General features: G+C 35.9%; 1 protein-coding gene across 1 annotated transcript; it reads right to left on the bottom strand.

Moving 5' to 3' along the window:
• Positions 1–17,016: 17,016 nt before the first annotated feature.
• LOC112786867 (protein SOSEKI 2) lies at positions 17,017–20,757 on the bottom strand. Its single transcript, XM_025830240.3, has 6 exons — positions 20,489–20,757; positions 20,333–20,402; positions 20,134–20,246; positions 19,402–19,703; positions 18,019–18,515; positions 17,017–17,351 (listed from the first exon to the last, which is right to left on the bottom strand). Exons 1-6 carry the CDS (start codon positions 20,715–20,717, stop codon positions 17,228–17,230), a joined length of 1,335 nt encoding a protein of 444 aa, XP_025686025.1. The 5' UTR covers positions 20,718–20,757; the 3' UTR covers positions 17,017–17,227.
• Positions 20,758–21,835: the final 1,078 nt, after the last annotated feature.

The raw sequence follows: 21,835 nt of genomic DNA, 5'->3' as shown, positions 1-21,835 counted from the left end.
AGGATATACAATCTGAATCTTGACAATTATAGTCTTGTGAAGGTTTGAGAAAATAATATTAAAGATTCTTATGTTTATGCTACGGTACAATTTGAATAAAATTGTAATTAAGGGAGACTCAATAGAAATAATATCTTTGTACATCTATTCTAACAGTAAAACTCTTAAATGTGGACTGGACGTAGACATTGAGTATATATTGCTTGTGTATTATTTTTTGAATCCCTATCTCTTGCATTTACAAGTATTTTATCAATTCATAGTTTATTTAGTGTTCAAACAAAGTCCTTTTTAAAAGAATATGAAATTATTAAAAACCGTTTTAAGAAAAATATTTAAAAACAATAATAGACCTCAAAAGATATCTTTTAAATATTTATATCCCATGACTCATTTTAAACAAATTTAAAACAAGCTTGCAATTTAAACAAACTAATACATTTTTTTTTTTTTTTGTAACAGTCACTGCCTTGAAAAGTTCTTTAAATTCATTTTTAAATAAAATATTCTGAAGCTTGATTCAATCTCTTTTTTTTGCACATTTTCACAACTTTAATTATTGAATAAATAGTAAATACTTTATTCTCTTAATTAGGTAAAGGTTTAATTATTCTGTTGGTTCTTATAGTTTTGCGACAATTTAGGTCTCTATACTTTTTTTTCTTTTAATTGAGTCTCTACACCTATTTTTTTTTTAATTAGGTCCCTCTTAACATTAATTGGTTTAATTATATAGGGACCTATGTAAATTGGTGCAGAAATCTAAATAAAAAAAAGTATAAAAATCTAATTAAAAATAAAATTTAGTACAAGAACTCAATTAAAAGAAAAAAAAAATATAAGAACCTAATTAAAAATTTTATAAAATTATAAAGACCAACAAAATAATTAAATCTTAGTTAAATGTGAAAATTCCTTTCATTTAGAAAAACTGTAAGTAAATAAATCAACTAAGTGCATGCTATTTTTTAATTATATATAGTGGATCAAAACGAAGAAAATGGAGGACAACATGATTTAAATGCATGACTATTAAAGTAGCTAATAGTGGAGTAATATCATTGAGTGCATATAATAAATAATTGAAAAGAAAACAATAGCACTACAAATCATCAATATGCATGCATGACATCGATAATAGAGAGAATTTTTCTTCTATAAATAGCATTATTGGGCGTGTGATCACATTACATGAAAAATGAAAATTGGAAAACAAGAGAGAGAGAGAGAATTAAAAAGGAAAAAAAATAGAGGAAAAGGGAGAAATGAAGATAGAAGAAATATAAGGTTATTAGGATAGATAAAAATTACTCTTTTTAAAGAAATTACTCCAAATTATCGTATATATATTTGTTATGATTTATTGTTCAATGCTTTATTTTATGCCTTTAGTAAAATTAGATTTTGTTCCTTTTATATGTAATTGTTCAATGTATAGTGGTCAGAATCAAATCGATGATCAAACTAATTAAATTACTAAGTTATTAAATTATTGGTTTAATTAATAAATTACTGATTCAATCGATCAGTTAATAATTCGGTCTTACATAAATAAAATATATAAAATAATCAAAAGTTTAAAAATTAAAATTTAAAATACATATATTTAATAACATTTTAATAAATATTAAGTCTCAACAAGGACTAAATGATTAATCTACCAAAACTAAATGACTAATTTATAGAAATAATAATCTATTAAAAATAATATACAAGAGCAACCAAATATGACAACAATATATTGATACTTTTTTAAATAATTCTTCTTTTCTTTTTTAAACCCTTTTGTACCATGGTAACATGGTATCAGAGCAGAGTTAAAATCAACCATTTCTGACGAATTGACAATTGCAAATATGCTATGCAACAGTCTTGGAATGTAATCATCACAAACCAATTATGACAATTTATCAATTGGTTTCAAATTAAATAGAGATCATTATTCATTATGGACAACTCAATTGGTGGAAGAAGAAAGAAGAAACCCACTAAAGAAAACTGCTTTAAGATCGTGGGTTATCCAAATTAGTGGAAAAACAATCTCAAGTCATCCAGAAATCAGAGTAAGGGAGCCGCCGCTGTGAGCACCCCAGAGGTCACCAACAGAGCAGTGGTGAGGCCAGAAGAGAGGAAGCAAGTCGCGATGGCAAGACAGCAACGGTGGTAAGGGCAAGGATTACTGAACTCCTTGGCTGCTCAGCCCAAGCCGCGACTCAATATGAAAGGGAGACCCAAAATCAGAATCCAATTAAAAAAATGAATGGATTTTCGATTGTGGGCTCCGATACTATGACTCATGACCTCCATGATTTTAACAGCTTGACTATACTCTCAAAAGCCCATATTGAAACAGCTAGTGGAGAATTAATTGATGTTAAAGGAGGAGGCTCTATTACTTTTTCAGAAAAATTGAAACTAAAAAATTGCCTCTATGTCCCTGCACTATCATCAAAATTATTGTCTATTAGTCAAGTAACAAAGGAACTAAATTGTGTGGTACTCATGTACTCTACTTTTTGTCTTTTACAGGACATTCTTACGAAGGAGATCATTGGGTGTGAGCGAAAGGGCCTTTACTACGCTGATAAAGTAGTACACCAGGGTCATGCCATGCTTGCTCACGGAACAGTTACTAGGCAACTTTGGTTATGGCACAGGCGTCTCGGACATCTTTCATTTGGGTACCTCAAATTTTTATTTCCTAGTCTTTTTAGAAGTAGCACTGAACCCCTCAAATGTGAAACTTGTATTCGTGCAAAAAATCACAGAGTTTCTTTTCCTCCAACTAACACTAGAGTCAATTCCAGTTTTTCTCTAATACACTCTGATGTGTGGGGTCCAGCCCCTATTTCCCATAATAATTTTCAATATTTTATGTTATTTGTGGACAATTTCTCTCGCATGACTTGGGTATATTTTTTAAAACACAAATCTGAAGTACCTGATAAATTCTTTGCTTTTTACCAAATGATTCAAACTTAATTCAACAAGAAAATCCAAGTACTTCGCTCAGATAATGGTGGAAATTTATAAACCAATCAATGCGCGATTTTTTTTATAAAAAATGGTCTTATCCATCAAACTTCCTGCCCAAATACACCCCAACAAAATGGTGTGACTGAGCGGTGAAATCGTAAGTTACTTAAGGTGACCCGAGTCATGCTTTTTGATGCACAAGTTCCAAAAACCTTCTGGCATGAAGCTATAGCGACCTCTACCTACTTACTGAATCGCCTACCTACCCAAGTTCTCCACCACAAAACACCCTTACAAGTCTTGACTACTCAGACATCAATCCCGCCTATTCTAACCTTACCACCTCGAGTATTTGGATGTTCTGTCTTTGTCCATATCTCCAAAGTCAATAGAACCAAACTTGATCCTTGTGCAGAAAAATGTGTTTTCGTTGGGTATGCTACACACCAAAAGGGGTATAGGTGCTACAATCCAATCACTCGTCGTATTCATGTGACCATAGATTGTGATTTTTTAGAATCCAAATTTTACTTCAGCCGCCAACATGGCATTCAGAGGGAGAACAATAATGAACCACCAAGTTGGCTAAATAACCTTTGTTGCCTAGAAACTATTCAAACAGAGCAAGTAAATGGAGCCACCGATCATATTTCGCTCAACATAGAAAACAACTTGGTACATACAACCAGTGAAAGTCCTTTTGAGAATGTCAGACAAAAGGTAAGTAATTGTTAATCTGATAATTTACTCCCTGTTTTTAATGAGGCCACTAACAATAACAGTATAGCACTGGAACATGAAGAACCAGAGCCCAATACCTTTATTCTTCCTCTAAGAAGAAATAGAGGCATGCCTCCTGATTGGTACTCACCAGAACATGTTTCCCGTAACTCAAGATACCCGATAAGGGTGGCTAGAGAAGGAATAGCAAATATTGCAAAGGTTTTTTCTACCACACTCTTGACAGAAGACATTCCAAGAACTGTCCGGGAAGCCAATGAGAAAGCTGAATAGCAAAAAGCCATGAATACATAAATGAAAGCTCTAGAGAATAACGGAACTTAGGAGAAGTATATCCTACCGATAGGAAAAAAGCTAGTCGGGTGCAAATAGGTTTTCACCATTAAACACAAGGCAGATGACACCATTGAATGGTACAAGACAAGGTTGGTGGCCAAGGGTTATACACAGACCTATGGTATCGACTACACTGAAACTTTTTCACCGGTTGCAAAGATTAATACTATCAGGGTGTTGTTTTCAATTGCAGCAAATGAAGATTGGCCACTCCATCAATTTGACGTCAAGAATGCTTTCTTGTGGGCGTTGAACGCCCAGCTCTTGCTCTTGGATGGCGTTCAACACCAGATCTGTGCTCCTCTTGGGCGTTGAACGCCCATTAGGGTGCTCCTTCCTGGTGTTCAACGCCAGGTCTCTGCCCCCTTGCTAGCGTTCAATGCCAGCTTCATGCTCCCTGGCTAGTGTTCAACGCCAGCAATGCCGCTCCTTATAGGTGTTGAACACCTATTCTGGCCTCCCTGGCTGGTGTTCAACGCCAGCAAAGGACCTACTCTAAGGTGTTCTATTTTCGGCTTTAACTGTTTCTGGTTCTGTTCTAACTACTGCACATGATCACAAACTTAAACAAATATGAAAATTAAACTGATATGACTAAAATAACTTAATGAAAAACATGAATAATCTTTAATTATGGTTGGGTTGCCTCCTAACAAGCGCTTCTTTAACGTCACTAGCTTGACGGTTAGCTCCTCACGGAGATGGATAGGGGATCAGAAATTCGCCCCTTACAGTGAACTTCTTGCATGCGCTCTCATGGATAAGTTCCACATGTTCTAAAGACAGGATCCTATTTACAGTGTGTGGAATGAATGGATTGTCAGTGAAGATAACTCTCATGCTAGGTGAGAGGCCTTCAGTGGGAATTTTCTTATCCCTCCAGTCCTTGGACACTTTCTTACTGCCATTCCTCTCAGAGCTTGATGATGGTTGCCCCACATCAAACATAGAACTGGTGTCTGGGGGCTTTGTCAGGCTCTATATGGAGAGGAGTGGTTGAATCACTTCATGTTTATTAGTGGTGCTTCCTTCAACTGAGGTAGAATGAGGTTTATGAACCTTGAACACATGATAGTCCTCATCTAATTGCAGGACTAGTTTTCCTCTGTCTACATCAATCACAGCCTTGGCTGTAGCTAGGAAAGGTCTTCCAAGGATGATGGATTCATCCTCTTCCTCCCCAGTATCTAGGATTATGAAATCAATAGGGATGTAAAAGTCTTGAACTTTCACTAAGACATCATCTACCAGTCCATAAGCCTTTTTCATGGACTTGTCTGCCATCTCTAGTGAGATTCTTGCAACTTGTACCTCAAAGATTTCCAGCTTCTCCATTACAGAGAGAGGCATGAGGTTTATGCTTGACCCTATGTCACACAGAGCCTTATCAAAGGTCATGGTACCTATGGTGCAAGGAATTAAGAAGCGTCCGGGATCCGGCCTCTTCTGAGGTAACTTCTGCTGAACCAAGGCATTGAGTTCCTTGGTTAGCACTGGAGGTTCTTCCTCTAATGGCTCTGTGCCAAATAACTTGTCATTTAACTTCATCAAAAGTCCTAGGTACCGAGCAACTTGCTCCTCCCTAGTTTCCTCTTCCTCATCAGAGGAAGAGTACTCTTCAGATTCTATGATCCTTAGCCGAGCATTCAAGGGAACTTCAATGGGCTCCTCATGAACCTTTGGTTCTATCAGCTCTTCCATAAGGAAGTTCTCAGTGGGCTTAGGGTCGCTTACTACCCCTATTGTGGCATTTAACGCCAGGACTTGTATCTGTTTTGGCGTTGAATGCCCAGCTTATATCCCTTTACTGGTGTTCAACGCCAGCTTTTGTGCCTCTTTGGGCGTTGAACGCCCAGTAAGGACCTCCTTACTGGCGTTCAACGCCAGAGATGGCTCACCCTTGGGCGTTGAACGCCCAGTAAGGACTTCCTTACTAGCGTTCAATGCCAGAGTATCCCCTGCAGATTTGGCCTCAGCTTCTACAATGATGGCCTTGCACTCTTTCCTTGGGTTTACTTCAGTATTACTGGGAAGAGTGTTAGGAGGAGTCTCAGGGATTCTCTTGCTCAGCTGACCAACTTGTACCTCCAGATTTCTGATGGAGGACCTAGTTTCTGTTATGAAACTATGAGTGGTCTTAGAGTGTTCAGAGACTATGGTTGCTAAGTCAGAAAGGCCCTACTTAGAAGTGTACATGAACTGGTTATTTGCAACCATTTCAATGAGTTCCTGCGCCTCTTCAGGCATCTTCTTCAAGTGGAGTGATCCACCAGCAGAATGGTCCAATGACATCTTGAACATCTCAGATAGACCATCATAGAAGATACCTAGGATAGACCATTCTGAGAACATATAAGGAGGACATCTTATGATCAGTTGCTTGTATCTTTCCCAAGTTTCATAGAGGGATTCACCCTCTTTTTGTCTGAAGGTTTGAACTTCCACCATGAGCTTGCTCATTTTCTGAGGTGGAAAAAACTTGGCCAAAAAAGCATTGACTAACTTTTTTCAAGAGTCTAGGCTTTTCTTAGGTTGAGAACCCAACCATATCCTAGCTCTGTCTCTAACAGCAAAAGGGAAAAGCATAAGTCTGTAGACCTCAGGATCCACTCCATTGGTCTTAACAGTGTCACAAATTTGTAAGAATTCAGATAGGAACTTATGTGAATCTTCCAGTGGAAGTGCATAGAATTTGCAATTTTGTTGTATTAGAGAGACTAACTGAGGCTTAAGCTCAAAGTTATTTGCTCTAATGGCATGTATAGAGATACTTCTTCCATAGAAATTAGAAGTTGGTGTAATGAAGTCACCAAGAACCTTTCTTTCATCTCCTCCATTATTCTGTTCGGCTGCCATGTTTGTATTTTCAGTTTCTTGTTCAAAAAGTTCGGTGAGATCTCTTCCGGAGTGTTGTGCTTTAACTTATTGCAAACGCTTCCTTATCGTCCTCTTAGGTTCAGGATCAAGATCAAAGAGAGGTTCTTTATCTTTGTTCCTGCTCATAAACAAGAAGAAAGAATGCAAGAAAAGAAGAAGAAAAGGATTCTCTATGTCAGAGTATAGAGGTCCTTTGTTAGAGGAAGATAGGTCAAGAAGAAAAGAAAAGAAGATATCTTTTAATACGGATAGTTTTCAAAAATTAATAAAGTAAAAAGAGAAGATATTTTTGAAAATAGAGAGGGAGAAGGAGATGAGATTTTCAAAAAAGAAGAGAGAGAAAGTAGTTAAGAGGTTTTGAAAAAGAAAAAAGGAAGGGAGAATAAAAAGAGAATAAGATAAAACATGCAACTAGTTAACTAACAAGATTTGAAAATAAAATATTTGATTTTGAAATTCAATTTTAAAAGAAAGTTGAGATTTTAAAATTTAAAAGTTTTAAATTTTGAAATAAGATAAGTAAGTTCTGAAAAAGAAGGAAGAGAAAACAAGTAACTAATTAAGAAAGATTTGAAAATAAGATAGAAGATTTGAAAAAGATTTTATTTTAAAATTTTGAAATCGGAAAGGAAAAATTAAACAAGATAAGATAAGAATTAAAAAGATTTGAAAAAGATTTTATTTTGAATTTTGAAACTGAAACAAGATAAGATAAAGATTTAACAAAGATTTGAATTGAAAAGATTTAATTTTGAAATTTAAAACTAAGATAAAGATAAGATAAATGATTTGAAATTTAAAGAAAGATAAAAAGATAAGATAAAGATTTGAAAAAATTTTGAATTTTAAAATTTTAAAAGAAAGATAAGATAGGAAAGAATCAAATTAAAAGAAAAGATTTAAAAAGATTTTAAAAAGATAAGATTTGAAATTTGAAATTAAGATAAGATAAGATAATTAATTTGAAATTAAAATTTGAAATTTTGTTTGAAACTTTCAAAAATTTTTTTGAAATAAAGATAGAAAAGATTTTTTTTTAATTTTTTGAATTAATGAAAAAAGAGAAAAACAACCAAATGACACCAAACTTAAAATTTTTAGATCAAAAGACACTTGTTTTTCGAAAATTGAAAAGAAAAACACCAAAAGACACCAAACTTAAAAATTTTAAGATCAAAACAAGAAAAGAAACAAGAACAACTTGAATACCAAGAAAGAACACTAAGAGTAATTTTGAAAACTTCAAAGGAAACAAAGAACACACAAAGGACACCAAACTTAAGAATTGACACTAGACTCAAACAAAAGACACAATTTTTGAAAATTTTTGGAAAAGGATACCAAGAAAGTTCGAAACTTTAACAAGAATAAGAACAAAAGATTCAGACAAAAGACAAAGATTAATAAATAAAAGAAAAGATTTTGAAAAAATTTTTGAAAAGAAAACAAAAGACTCAAAATAAAAATAAAAAGTACCTAATCTAACAACAAGATAATCTGGTAGTTTGTCAAATCCGAGCAATTTCCGGCAACGGCACCAAAAACTTGGTGCACAAAACTGGTTTTGCACGTTTCGCACAGATAGACCAGTAAGTATACTGGGTCGTCCAAGTAATACCTCAGGTGAGTAAAGGTCAATCCCATGGAGATTGTTAGTTTGAGCAAGCAATTGTTATCTTGCAGATCTTAGTCAGGCAGATAGAAAATATAGTTGTCATGAGAAAATGCATTAAACAGAATAATTAAATAAAACGTTACTAGATAGGTGTGAAATCTATGGTATGAGAACGGTTGAGGCTTCGGATATGCTTCTTCCTTCTGGATCAACTTTTGATTAATTCCTTCCATGGCAGGCTGTATATGATTAACGGCGGGTCAGCGGTCATTAATCTCCTCTGCATCAGATCAAACGCCGGGTCAGTGGTCATCCAATTTGAACGGGGGTGAAGCTCTAGCAGTCCATTCCCTTGGTGATCCTACTCAAAGCGCCACAGACAAGGTAGAATCTTCCGGATCAGAGAATGCTGCGTCTTGGGTTCTAGCCTATACCACAAAGGCCCTAATCGCCCCGCACCTCGGCTGAACTAATGTCTCGAGAAGTCCCCAACGAAGTCGTGGATTAGCCATTTAAGAGATGTATAATCAAGCTTGTGGTTCAGTACTATCCCGTCAAGGACTCACAAGAACCCATGTGAATAGGGATGACGGTCAAGTTACACTCCCAATTTGTTAGGATGAAGAACAAAAATACATCTTAGAATAGAATCAAGCATAGATTGAAGTAGAATAGTGATATTATTAATTCATAAGAATTAGCAGAGCTCCTAACCTTAACCTTAGGAGGTTGGTGACTCATATTGTACATAATGGAGAACAAAAATAAAATGGGGGAGGAAAAAGTTTTTTTTTTAAAAGTTTGGGTGATCTCCTCCTATAAATACTAATCTGCTAACTAAGAATTACAGAAATAAGATAAACTAGTTTTGTAGTGCAAAAATCTACTTTCGGGGCCCACTTGGTGAGTGTTTAGGCTGATCTAAAGGTGTCTCCACGTGCTAGGATCCCTTAGGGGCATTGAACGCTGGCTTGGGACTCCCTTTTGGGCGTTGGACGCTAGCTGCTCCCTTTTGGGCGTCCAACGCTAGGAATAGGGCAGGTGGCTGGTGTTGAAAGCCAGTTTTGGGCCTTCATTTCTGAAGCAAAGTATAAACTATTATATATTTCTGGAAGCCCTGGATGTTAGCTTTCCATAGCCATTGAGAGCGTGCCATTTGGACTTCTGTAGCTCCAGAAATGCTCCTTCGAATGCATGGAGGTTAGATCCTTATAGCATCTGTAGTCCTTTCTCTGTCTCTGAATGAGACTTTTGCTCAAGCTCCTCAATTTCAGCCAGAAAATACTTGAAATCACCATAAAACACACAAACTCAAAGTAGAATACAAAAAATGTGAATTTTGCACTAAAACCTATGAAAACATAATAAAACTTAAACAAAACATAACAAAAACTATATGAAAGTGATGCCAAAAAGCGTATAAAATATCCGCTCATCAGTTTCTTTCATCATTAGATCCATTACCGCCTCCTTTACCATTCCTAGTTTGTTCGCTCCATCTCTTCAGCAGAAGCTTGCAAAGCAGCAGTCAGAGAATCAACCGTATTACCTCACTCGCGCCCACGAGACGCCATTTGGGTCTTGTCCACACCGAACAATTGATATTAAGGTGATCAGTCTTAATATCTAAAGTCTAGTCTTTCGAATCTCCAAAGGTAATGCTCATGAATATTTATGCTATATATGTCAAGTAGACGTCTTAAATAGTATGTACATACAGCTAGAGTATGCTTAGAAGCATAGTCAGTCCATTCTCCATGCTCTGCGGGAACGAACTGCTCTGATAGACTGATACCATAATGTAACACCCTACCACACAGAGTCTTATGCTTAAATCATAAAACAGAGGTGGTGAGGTATCACGACCTCTAAAAGAAAAATTATATATATATATATATATAGTTGAAAAAGTTTATAACTAGGAGTCTTTGAAGACAAGTCAAAACAAAAGCGGTAAAATGAAAAACACAACACTCGCGAAGCGACAACGTAATGAAGTAGGATAAGAGAGTTTCAAGATACCGATAACAAGGCTCCTGACCCGGCTCGCGAAGCTAGAACCGGACAGAGCATATAAACATATTTACATATATAAATGAGAATCCCAAATAACCTAAAGCAGAAAAAATGACAACATGTTTCTCCGAGTCAACCTCTAAGAGGGACAAACATAAAAATACAAGGTGGAGAATCTACATACATATATAAATATAAACAAAATACGTCCCTGAGCCCCAAGAGTTCTTCCGAGTCTCCAGAATACAGAGTGGTGCTTCTCAAACTGCATCTCAAAATAACAATATTGTATGGGATGAGAACCGGGGTTTATATATATATAGTTGAAAAAGTTTATAATTAGGAGTCTTTGAAGACAAGTCAAAACAAAAGCGGTAAAATGAAAAGCGCAACACTCGCGAAGCGACAACGTAATGAAGTAGGATAAGAGAGTTTCAAGATACCGATAACAAGGCTCCTGACCCGGCTCGCGAAGCTAGAACCGGACAGAGCATATAAACATATTTACATATATAAATGAGAATCCCAAATAACCCAAAGCAGAAAAAACGACAACCTGTTTCTCCAAGTCAACCTCTAAGAGGGACAAACAAAAAATACAAGGTGGAGAATCTACTTACATATATAAATATAAACAAAATATGTCCCTGAGCCCCAAGAGTTCTTCGCTTCATCAGAGTCTCCAGAATACAGAGTGGTGCTTCTCAACCTGCATCTCAAAATAACAATATTGTATGGGATGAGAATCGGGGTTTCTCAGTATGGTTAAGGTGCTCACATATATAATAAATAAGGTCCCGAGAAAGTCAAAGGCAATCCTAGAACTCCGACGCTCTTGATTATAAAACTTAAAAAGATTTAAAGACAAAAGTCATAAACAATGTGGTCCTTTAAGGTTCTTAATTCTAACTCAACTCTAACTAAAACCCTCAACTATTTCCCTTCCTTTACCATCCTCCAAAACACCAAAAGATCCACACAGACAAACAAAGCAAACACAAGTAGAGTATAGATACAGCAAATAGAACATATAGCAGTTAAGCATGAAATAACAAGTAGGCAATCCTAAGAAAGCAAACCAAAGCAAACACTCAAATGCATATGATGCATGCCTTTTCTACTGGCCGTGAGCTCACGTGTCGGTTACTTTGCCAGAACCCAACACATTTGGTAGCTAACCCGGGCATTTGTCTCTAGGTTGCACATCTCTAGGAGGATCATAAACGAAGGAGAGTGCCTTTCCACATCGAAAGAGTGTGCCTTTCCACCTTCTCCTGGAGGATATACGAAGGAGAGTGCCTTTCCACACCGAAGGAGTGTGCCTTTCCACCTTGCAACCAGAGAAGAATGTGGGAGAAACAATACGAAGGAGAGTGCCTTTCCACTTTTCTCACACCTCTATCACGACAAGAGAGGGAACTTCCGTCCTCAACTTGACATCCAAAACATTTTCAAGTTAACACGCAAGTGGGATCGCACCCAGACCTTGCCATCTCAACCATTTCGGCCACACACAAATCTCGACCATTCTGGCCACACACAGTCATCCCCAATCTCATCATTAACATCTCAATTCAGTTACTCTAAACCTTCCTTTGCTTCCAAGTAACCTTACTTTCCATAGCCTAATCTCATCACTACACTTAAAACTAATCTTTAGGGGATAAAAGAATGAAAATAGAGGTTTAGAGGTTTAAAATCATGTTTAAAACACAAAAATTCCATTTGCTGAAAACAGGGGTCACGCGTACGCGTGGGCCATGCGTACGCGTGGGAGTACAATTTTCTATGCTCGCGTACGCAAGCACCCTGCTCGCATACACGAGATACCCAACCCGAATAGGTTGGTTGGGTCGCCTGCAGTGGTCGCGTACCCGAGTTATGCAGAACAGCAAAAATACTGAAAGTTGTAGAATTTTCAGCTTTGCACTCCAAACTTCTGACGCGCATAACTTTTTCCTTTTAAAATATTTTCATCCGTTGCGTAAACTTCACAAATCCAATTTTTATTTGAAATACTTTGGGGGTCCGGAAGCCGAGTTATGGCTCGCCAAAGTTTGGTCAAAAATCAATTTTTCACAAACACCTCAAACCTCAATTTTCATTACAAACCAAACTCAAATCCTACTTCCTGTACACATATTCAACACAGCAACATACCATTTAGAATGCCAAAACATCCACATCCTACCTCAATCAATTATATCTCAACATATACATAATCTCATACCAAACATTCATTACTTAATCAACAAGATTCATCAATCAACCACCACAAACTCACATTCATTCTCCTACTTTATCAAACATCATTAGTTCATCATTTGAAATTCCAACACCAATATCAACAACAGACCAAACTCAACCTTGTGCAAGATATATCATTAAAGCACTAATCAATTTACATTCTCAAGCATTCATTCCTATCCTAAGGTCGTCTAGCCTAAGTTTTCACAGAACATTATATATTAAATACGAGAAACCTAAACCATACCTTGGCCGATTTCCACGTATTACCCGAGATGCTACTAAAGGCACTAAACACAGCCCCAAGGTTCCAAGATCTTCAAAAAAATTATACCCAACCTCCACCAAGTCTCAAGTGTCTACAAATCAAGCTCCAATTTATATATACACCTAATTTCATATCACCACATATGTATATATCGAAAAATTTAATACCCAACACACAAAATTAAAGAATTAACTAGATTCTAGGACTCTCACCTTACCAACGGAAAATTGGGACAAGACTCGGCAAGTTCACCAAGTTAATTTGATTCTAAACACCGAAATTACACAAAATCTCAATACCAAAGCCCAAGAATTTCGAAACTAAAAATGGGAAAATTGAGAAAGAAAATGTGACTTCCTTACCTAATTAAGTACTGGTCTTTGTAGAGTTCGACACTGTGGTCGTGTTGCGGCAAACGGTGCAGTGATCAGAGCCCCGAATCAAAAGTTATTGGAATTTAAAAAAAGAATAAGGGTTGGAAGCTTATGTTCTTCCCCTTTCCTTGTTTCCCAATGTTTCAGCATGCATGAGGAGAGAGAAGATGGCTGAAGCCATCCTTATTAAGTGGCAAAGTTGGGCCTCGGGCCCATTATGAGCCCGGTTCGCTCGGTTCGGCCCGTTTGGCCTAATTTTGGGCCAAATTCTTTAAAATTAGTATCAAAATTTTTATCTTAATTAATTCTATCACATTAAACTATAAAATTTTATTTTCTAATTTCTTAGATTAATAATTATTTTATTGACTAATTTTTTATTAATTTCTCAGGTTTTATTGTAAATCCCCTCAAGGGTAATAAAAGTTGTTTTCTCCCTGTCAGTTTTATGCATCGGGATTTGGTTATAACCACTATAAGCATCCAAGAAGCTTAGAATATGATATCTCGAAGAGGAGTCAATCATGTTATCTATGTTAGGTAAAGGAAAACAGTCCTTTGGGTAGGCTTTGTTTAACTATGTGTAGTCTACACACATTCGCCACTTTTCATTAGACTTTTTCACCATCACCACATTCGACAACCAAGTGAAGTAAGTCAACTCTTGGATGAACCTGGCATCCAGTAATCCTTGCACTTGGCTTTTGACCTCAGCTGCTCGGTCGGGTGACATCTTTTGACGTCGCTGCGCAACCGGCTTGAAGGCGGGGTCAATAGCCAGTTGATGGGACATAAATACAGGGTCTATTCCGGGCATATCGACATGTTCCCAAGCAAATAAGTCCATAGTAAGGTAGTTCTTTATTAATCATGGTGTATTTCTCTGGCTTGTCCCTAGTCTAAAATTTTTCATGCTCTTTGTGAGACTCTAGCCTCGGGTTCTCTTGAATTTGGGTGTCTAAGTCAACAAGAAAAACTCCAGTAGATTCTTTGGCCTTATCTTGGAGTGAGAGACTAGCTTTGCTACACTTGACTGCAGACACCTGATCTCCTCAAATCGTTGCAACCCGGTTTTTCGCTGTAAGAAACTTCATGACCAAAAACTTGGTCGAGATGAACGCATACAAATCATTGAGTATCTTTCTCTCCAAAATTACATTGTAGGCTGTAGAATCTTGAAGGATAACGAATCCGGCTTGTACTTTCCTTATGTTCATGCCTTTTCCTAGGGTAAAAAGGAGCTCCACGGCTCCATCTGGCTTGATATAATGACCTCTCAGGCCAACAACTCCCAGGAGATGGGGTTTCAAGTGCTAATCATTCAACCCCAGGGCATCGAATGCATTTCTAAAGAGGAGGTTTGAGTCCGCGCCAATACTGACGAGGATCCTCTTTACAATGCCATTACCTAATTTGGCCGTGATGACTAAGGGTTCGTCCTCATCAAATGTGGCAATCTGAAAGTCTTCCGCTGTGAACTAGACTGCTGGACGCCGCTTTAATCTCCCTTTTTTATAGCATTGTTGGATCTTGACAACCCATTCCTTGCAACTACCACGTTGACCACGACATGAGTTGTATCTTTCGTATTCTCTGGAGGTTTGGAGCTCTTTGGGTTTCTGGTTTCCCGATCTTCATCCTCATTACGCCGTCTTGGCAGTCGTACGTGTTGAACGAATTCAGGAAGCTTTCCATCTTGGATTTCTTGCTCCAAGGCATCTTTTAGATCAATACAATCATCAGTTTTGTGACAATGAGACTTGTGGTAGTCACAATACTGAGATTTATTCAACGAGGCTCTTAGTTGGATCTGCCTTGCTTTCGGAAAGATTCCTTGATGAGAAACTTGCTAATAAACTTCGGCAAGTGAAGCCATTAGGGGAGTGTAGGAGGTGAACTTTCTAACTCGAGGAAATGAAGGTTTTGGGGTTGAGATTTGTCACGAGCTCCCGCCTTTCTGAGGAAACGGTGCTGGGTTCTTTCTTTTGGTAGAAACTACCTTTGATACATCCTCATCTCGCATGTACTCCATAGCGATCTGGTGGATTTCTTCCATGGATTTTACGTCTTTGGAAGTTAAGTGCCTACGGAAATCTCTTTCTAATAATCCAGCGATCAAGCACAAGCACACGACTTTAGGAGTTTGTGTGTTCACCTCTAAAAGTGCTTTGTTGAACCGATCCAAGTAGTCTTGAATGCTCTCACCCACCCTTTGTTCTACCCCAATAAGGAAATTGGGTGTTTTGCTTGGGTCCTTCTGGTGGTGAAGTGAGCCAGAAATTTGACCTTGATGTCAACAAAGGAAGAGATTATTAAACCACACCATGGCTGGTTTCAACAATGTTATCGAAAAGACTTTACATCGAATTGCATCTTCAACACCCTCTAGGTTCATCTTGGTCTCAAAGGCATCAATATGCTCTTGGGGATCCGTCTTTCTGTCATACTTCAAGTCCGTTGGCTTGTCAAAATGCTTTAGCAATCGAACTTGAAAAACGTGAAAGGCAAATAGAGTCTAACCCATGATGACATGTTCACGGGATTCCATATGCCTTTTAGGTGTTGGACTCTTCTGCGGGATCCGCCTCCTTTTAGACTGGGCAGATCGTGATTCTTCTCCTGCCCGGGAATTGCCATGTCGTCGAGGTGACCTTCTCTCGTCTCTACGACGTGAGGGAGAAGGTGAAGCCCTCCAGAGTTCGTGCCTTTGTTCATGAGTTCTGGGATGAGGTTCTTCCCGCTCCCTGGCCAGGCGGCTTTGAGAACGAGACCGCCTGGATAATGAACGCTTAGCTAGCTGTCACTGAAGCTCCAATTGGTAATGTTCCAATTCTTGCACCTTGTGTCACATTTCTTGCATGGCATGATGATAGTCATCTCCGAAGCCAGCGAAATGACGGGTTTCTGGATTTACAGGTTCACGATTTTCGTAGCCAGGTGGGACTTCCTCGCGACTTGGTGTGGCGTCTGTCTCATGTCCATCCTCCCATTGTTAGCTTTTCAACGGGGTTTCTAAATTAAAGGTAGATTGAATTCGTCGTTCGGTCATGATTCTTACTAAAGTTGAATCCCCACAGACGGCGCCAAATGTTTGTGCTCGAAGCGACGTCAGGATCTGAAGAGGTGGAGACAAGAGATCCTAACTTCGTCAAGTAGTGCAGAACCAGACCGGGTGGACAACTTGCAAGACACTCCCATACTAAAGTCAATAGTATGCTAGATAGTAAAGTGAGTTTTTCGTGTGTTTACCTATTGGTTGCTTCTCCGTTTTAGTCTTTACCCTTTGGTGCTGTCATTTTTCCAATATTTAGTGCTTATTATTGTTGAAATTCGACGATTATAGGATTGAATGGTATGATCGTTGCAGTATCTGCCGTTTTTCTGTGAAGTTAATTATGTCTTTAATCGCTTCATCAGTTACGTTTTCTTTTTGTTCGAAACAAATAAATACACCGTCTTCTTTGACTATCACCTAAAATACTACTAATTTAAGCCTTAGAGTGTGCAAATTCTCTCCCCAACCTAATTCCAACACAATGCAATTTAGGATCTTAGCAGCTTATCAGTTCGTAAACTCTGTAACCGGTACAAAGACCAGCTAATTTGTATCATCATAAATCCATGATCAACAGATTAATAATCACAGGATAGTTAGAACTGGAAAGTAATTATATACTTAACTAACAAGGCAACGAATAATAGATAATCCGATCCTCTATTATAATTATTTAGTACTAATTCCAGAAACCTTCGCATTTGTCTTTGTAAATATCACTATCATTTCCTGCTTTCTTTGGAAGACTTCTTACGAGGCATGCATTTTCCTTTCGCTCCTCCCTTCGCTTCCCTCTTCTCCTCTTCCACTTCCTTAAACTTCTCTTCTATACCTAACTTGCTGCTCCTGCATGCATATTAATTTGTGTAAATAAGTATTTGCAAAAGTTAAAATATGCAAATATGCATTTAATTATTGGATAGACGGAAAAATAATTTACACTATTAACAATCAAATTTATTTATTTAAATAACTTTTAACTTTTTAAGTAATTAATATAAAAAGTCGCTGTTTTGACTATTGTGACATTATATTATTAATTTCTAAAAAAACAAAATACCTTTTCACTTATTGTATATGAAAATTATGTTACAAAGAATTTTAATTTTTAAATATTAAATATATTAAAAGTTCTGATTTCCTAGAGTATTTATTGCCATTAGCAGAGACTAATCCCTTTTTTGCTTGGTCCTTTTAGTTAAAAATTATACCACTCGTCTAGAAAGAATTCACTATTTGAAAGAGACAAAAGATTTAAAACTTTTCAATTCTCAAATTCTTAACAAGCGTATCTAATAAAACTAAAATTACTTTTTAGCGTTAGTTAATATATAATAATAATCTTACACCATACAGTATTTTTTCTTATATATATTTTTTTGATTCCACTTAAATATTAGAAAATATAAAATTACTCTTTATAAAATTAATTTAAAAAATTGAAATTCGTAATATTTTAAATACTAATTATTATTATTATAAGTACTAAATTAGTAATTAGTAATGCACCAACCTCTCTTGGTTATAGGAATTAGACCTCTTGAGAACCGGTTGAACATCCGAACCGGTCTGGTTGGCCTTGATGGATTCAACAATGCTACCACTGAAGTATTCTTTCTCCTCCGACACCAAATTCCCAAACCTCGGGTTCTCCGACACGTACTTTATCATCTCAACCTCATCAGAAGAGTTTGACACACTCTTCTTCGTTACTCTCTCGAAACACGCGCTCCTCGAACCCGCGTTGCTCACGCGCCTTGGCTCGTTGTTGTTGTTGTCGTTGGCCTTGAAATCCGCACCCGAGCTTCCACACGCTATCAGTTGCAGCAGCACCGAGTTGCGACTCGGTGCCAATGCCGCTGACTCGTTCTTTTCTTCTAACCGTTTGGAGCATTTGTTAGGTACTTCTTGGTTCAGTTTCTCAGCTAGTGTTGTTGTTGTTGAAGAAGAAGAACCATGTGGATGGGTAGATTCATGAGAATGCTCTAACGGCTCTTTGTGTTTACTCACCTAAGTTGCACAAATATAATATCTTAAGACTCAGATACATAAATGGGTTATAAATATATGAAATTTAATTCAACAATATTTAATGTAAGCAGTGACTACACGTAGTATTATGCACGAGACAATATATTCAAACAGTACACCTATTTGCGTGAGAGTAATGATGGGCATATTCATCTTACTTATCTTTCTAACATTTAAAGAAATAAAATTTAAATATACATATTATTTTTTAAAATTATTAAAAAAAGTTTGTTTTTTTATTTAAAAATTAGGAGAAAAACTTAAAAAATGAGTTAAAATTTTTAATAATTTTTATTGTTTAAAATTATTTAAAATAAGAGAAAAATAAAAAAACAGATCAAACAAAAACATTAGCTGAATATTGGTAAAGGAAATTGGTGAAAGTTATTTCTCACATTAAACAGAATAAAAAAGGAAAAAAATTTTCAATTTCAACGACACAAGTATCTATATTTACTAAGAGATTTATTATTTTCTCTTTTTCTTTTTTTACAGTAATCCGAGCCAATATTATTATACTAATGCCCTACAGGAGGTAAAGAGTGCAATTGCAATGTTTCCTAAATATTTACTATTAAAAGTAAAGAAAAATTAAAATAAAAAATAAAAAATTTAAATTTCAAACTTTAAATATTAAATTTTGTAAACAGTCTTTAAAGATAAGTCAATAACCTGTTTCAAGATGAAAAATGATTAATTAATTAATTAATTAGAAAAAATATCTAAACTGATATATATAAACATAATCTACATTTTATTTATAAAAAAGATAATATTATTGTTAGATAGTTAGAAACAAAATTGTTTAAAAAATGATTACATATAACATATAGTATGAAGGGAAATGAGGGAATAATACAAGTACCTTTTGGGGTAGTAGTAGTTGGTGATCATCGTCGGTGGATACGCCTCTTGAGCAACGAGAGTGGGGTGTGGCGGTGGAGCTAGTAGTGTAGCTTGCTCTCTCCTCTTCTCTTTCTTCCACCAGCAAGAACTCTTCTTCTTCCTCTACTTGTTCCTCGTACTCTTCTTCGTATTCTATGCTTTCCTTCTGCCTGTGATGACTCTCATGGGGGCTGCAATTGAACGACTTGCGTTTTGGATTCATTGCCTGTTTTTTGTTGTTGTTGTTGTTGCTGCTACTAACGTGTAGCTGTTGGAATCTTTCTGCAAAGTTTATATCTGTTCATTAGCTGAAAATTATATTTCTTGTACAAAATTCATTCCAAAATATTAGTCTTGTTTTTAATATAAAAATACAATAAAAGAAAATATATATAAAAATGATCAATACAATAATAATAATAATAAAAATAAATTTTGAGAGTTAATACACAATTTATAATCAACATTGCAGCCAACATTTAATCTAAAAACAATTTGAAGTTCAATTTAAAAAATATTTAAAACTTAAATTCAACAAAAATTTATGATCAATGGGCTTTATATTGACTAAAATTAACAACTCACTATAATATTGGCTGAAATTAGCTGTTATAGTAATGATTTTTTAATAATAATAATAATAATAATAATAATAATAATAATAATAAAAAAGAAGAGAATATGAAATTATAGAGGGGGAGGGGAGTATAACCAGAAGAAGCTTGAACAAGTTCAGATCCTTTGAGTATATATTCTGCTCCTTCAGCGGGGTGTATTATGTCATTAAGTGCCAAGTCACACCACACATAACCGCTCTTATAGTTCCTAATAAACAAAATGCAATGCTCAATTACTATACAGAAAAAGCCAAGACAAACAAAGTGGTTTTCTTTTTTAATTTAATTAATTACCTTTTACAAGACCATGAATACTGTGAGGGCATGCCACTTCCTCTCAGCGCTATGAGCCGCTCGAACACATCTTCATTTCACCAAGTAAAAATAATAAATAAATCAATCAATCAATTAAAATTAATAAAAAGGTAATTTATTAATTGAATAGAATACCTTTCAGACGGAGAGGGTCATTGGGGAAAAGGGTGATTTCAACGTAATGGGGATGCTCTAGAAGGCCATTACGGGATAAGTAGTAAACAACATGAACCCTCTTACTCTTAGTGTTAGTGTTGGCGGGCTTAAGCTTCTGCTTTGGCTGTTGCATTCTGCACATTTTAGCAAGATCTGGGGTAGTATCTCTATCTCTACCTCTATTATCTCTATGTGACGCAACATCCATTCTTCACTCTATTTTTGACTTTGTTGTTTGGTTGAGGAACAATAGATGACCCGAGAGGACCCTTACATATATACTTCCTTTTAGAATCACCACCGAATCATATCAAATTAAATAATAAATTATAAAAAGAGAAAGTCTAACGACGAGTAATTTTTGTGTTTTGTGGCCAACATTTAACCATAAAAAAAAGTGAGTGATCTCTCATCATTGGATGTAATCTCACACTGTTAAAAACACTATTGATAGCCAATTGATGGTTATAAAACACAAAAATTGCTGGCCCTAACACTTCTCAAATAAAAATACATATACTTTGCTTGAGTTGTTGTTTTTGCACATCGGATATATTTTAAATATGATATTTATTGACCTTTGATGGATATGTGTGGATTTTTAGGTCTAACCACTTCATAAAAAATAAAAAATTTTCTGCGAAGCATTTGGACAGACTTAAATATCATTACGTACGTATAAGAATATCCATTTTTATTCTTAACATGTATTATTAAAATAAGTTTAGAAATAATATATATTATTATTTATTAAAAACAAAAATATATTTTAAATACTTTATATAATTAAAAAATACTAAAAGTGATTAAAAAATTAATTTATATTTTAATATCAATAAAATATCAAAATATTATTATAATTTATTTAAAAAATAATATATATATATATATATATATGTGTGTATATTCGTATTTTATAAAAATTTAAAATTTGTATATCTCTATGTGGCTAATTTTTTTATGCAAAAAAAATATTGGTGTTTTTGTTAGAAATGAAATTATTTAGTATAACTATAGATAGGTGGATTTTGTAGGCTTTGGATCTCTTCTATTTGAGCTCTATCCACCGGCGGCTACGAACTCGGACGGAAGAGTTGACTTGGTGTTGGTGCGAAACCTATGCCACGCACTCTACTCGAGTGCTATTTACCGAGAGCTTGGGCAAAGGAATCATTTTCTGACAATATTCTTGTAGTTTCATCCAGCTGCTCAATCTCAAATATTTTTTTCCTGCAGGCGTAAATAAAAATACACAATCACACTAGGAATATAGCATACTCAAGAACGGCGGCAAGGAGTGGCGCGCAGAGGTGTGTTTCGTGCCTC

Source organism: Arachis hypogaea, chromosome 20, assembly GCF_003086295.3.
Source record: "Arachis hypogaea cultivar Tifrunner chromosome 20, arahy.Tifrunner.gnm2.J5K5, whole genome shotgun sequence".
Lineage (NCBI taxonomy): Eukaryota > Viridiplantae > Streptophyta > Magnoliopsida > Fabales > Fabaceae > Arachis > Arachis hypogaea.
This window is presented reverse-complemented; position numbering and strand designations above follow the sequence as displayed.

Excerpts from the sequence above, each read along its gene's own strand:
- LOC112786867 (XM_025830240.3), bottom strand. The coding sequence starts at position 20,717 with ATGGATGTTGCGTCACATAGAGATAATAGAGGTAGAGATAGAGATACT. Across the intron at positions 20,247-20,332 it reads TATTCATGGTCTTGTAAAAG|GAACTATAAGAGCGGTTATG; the intron begins GTAATTAATTAA and ends TTTGTTTATTAG. Across the intron at positions 18,516-19,401 it reads AACTACTACTACCCCAAAAG|GTGAGTAAACACAAAGAGCC; the intron begins GTACTTGTATTA and ends TGTGCAACTTAG.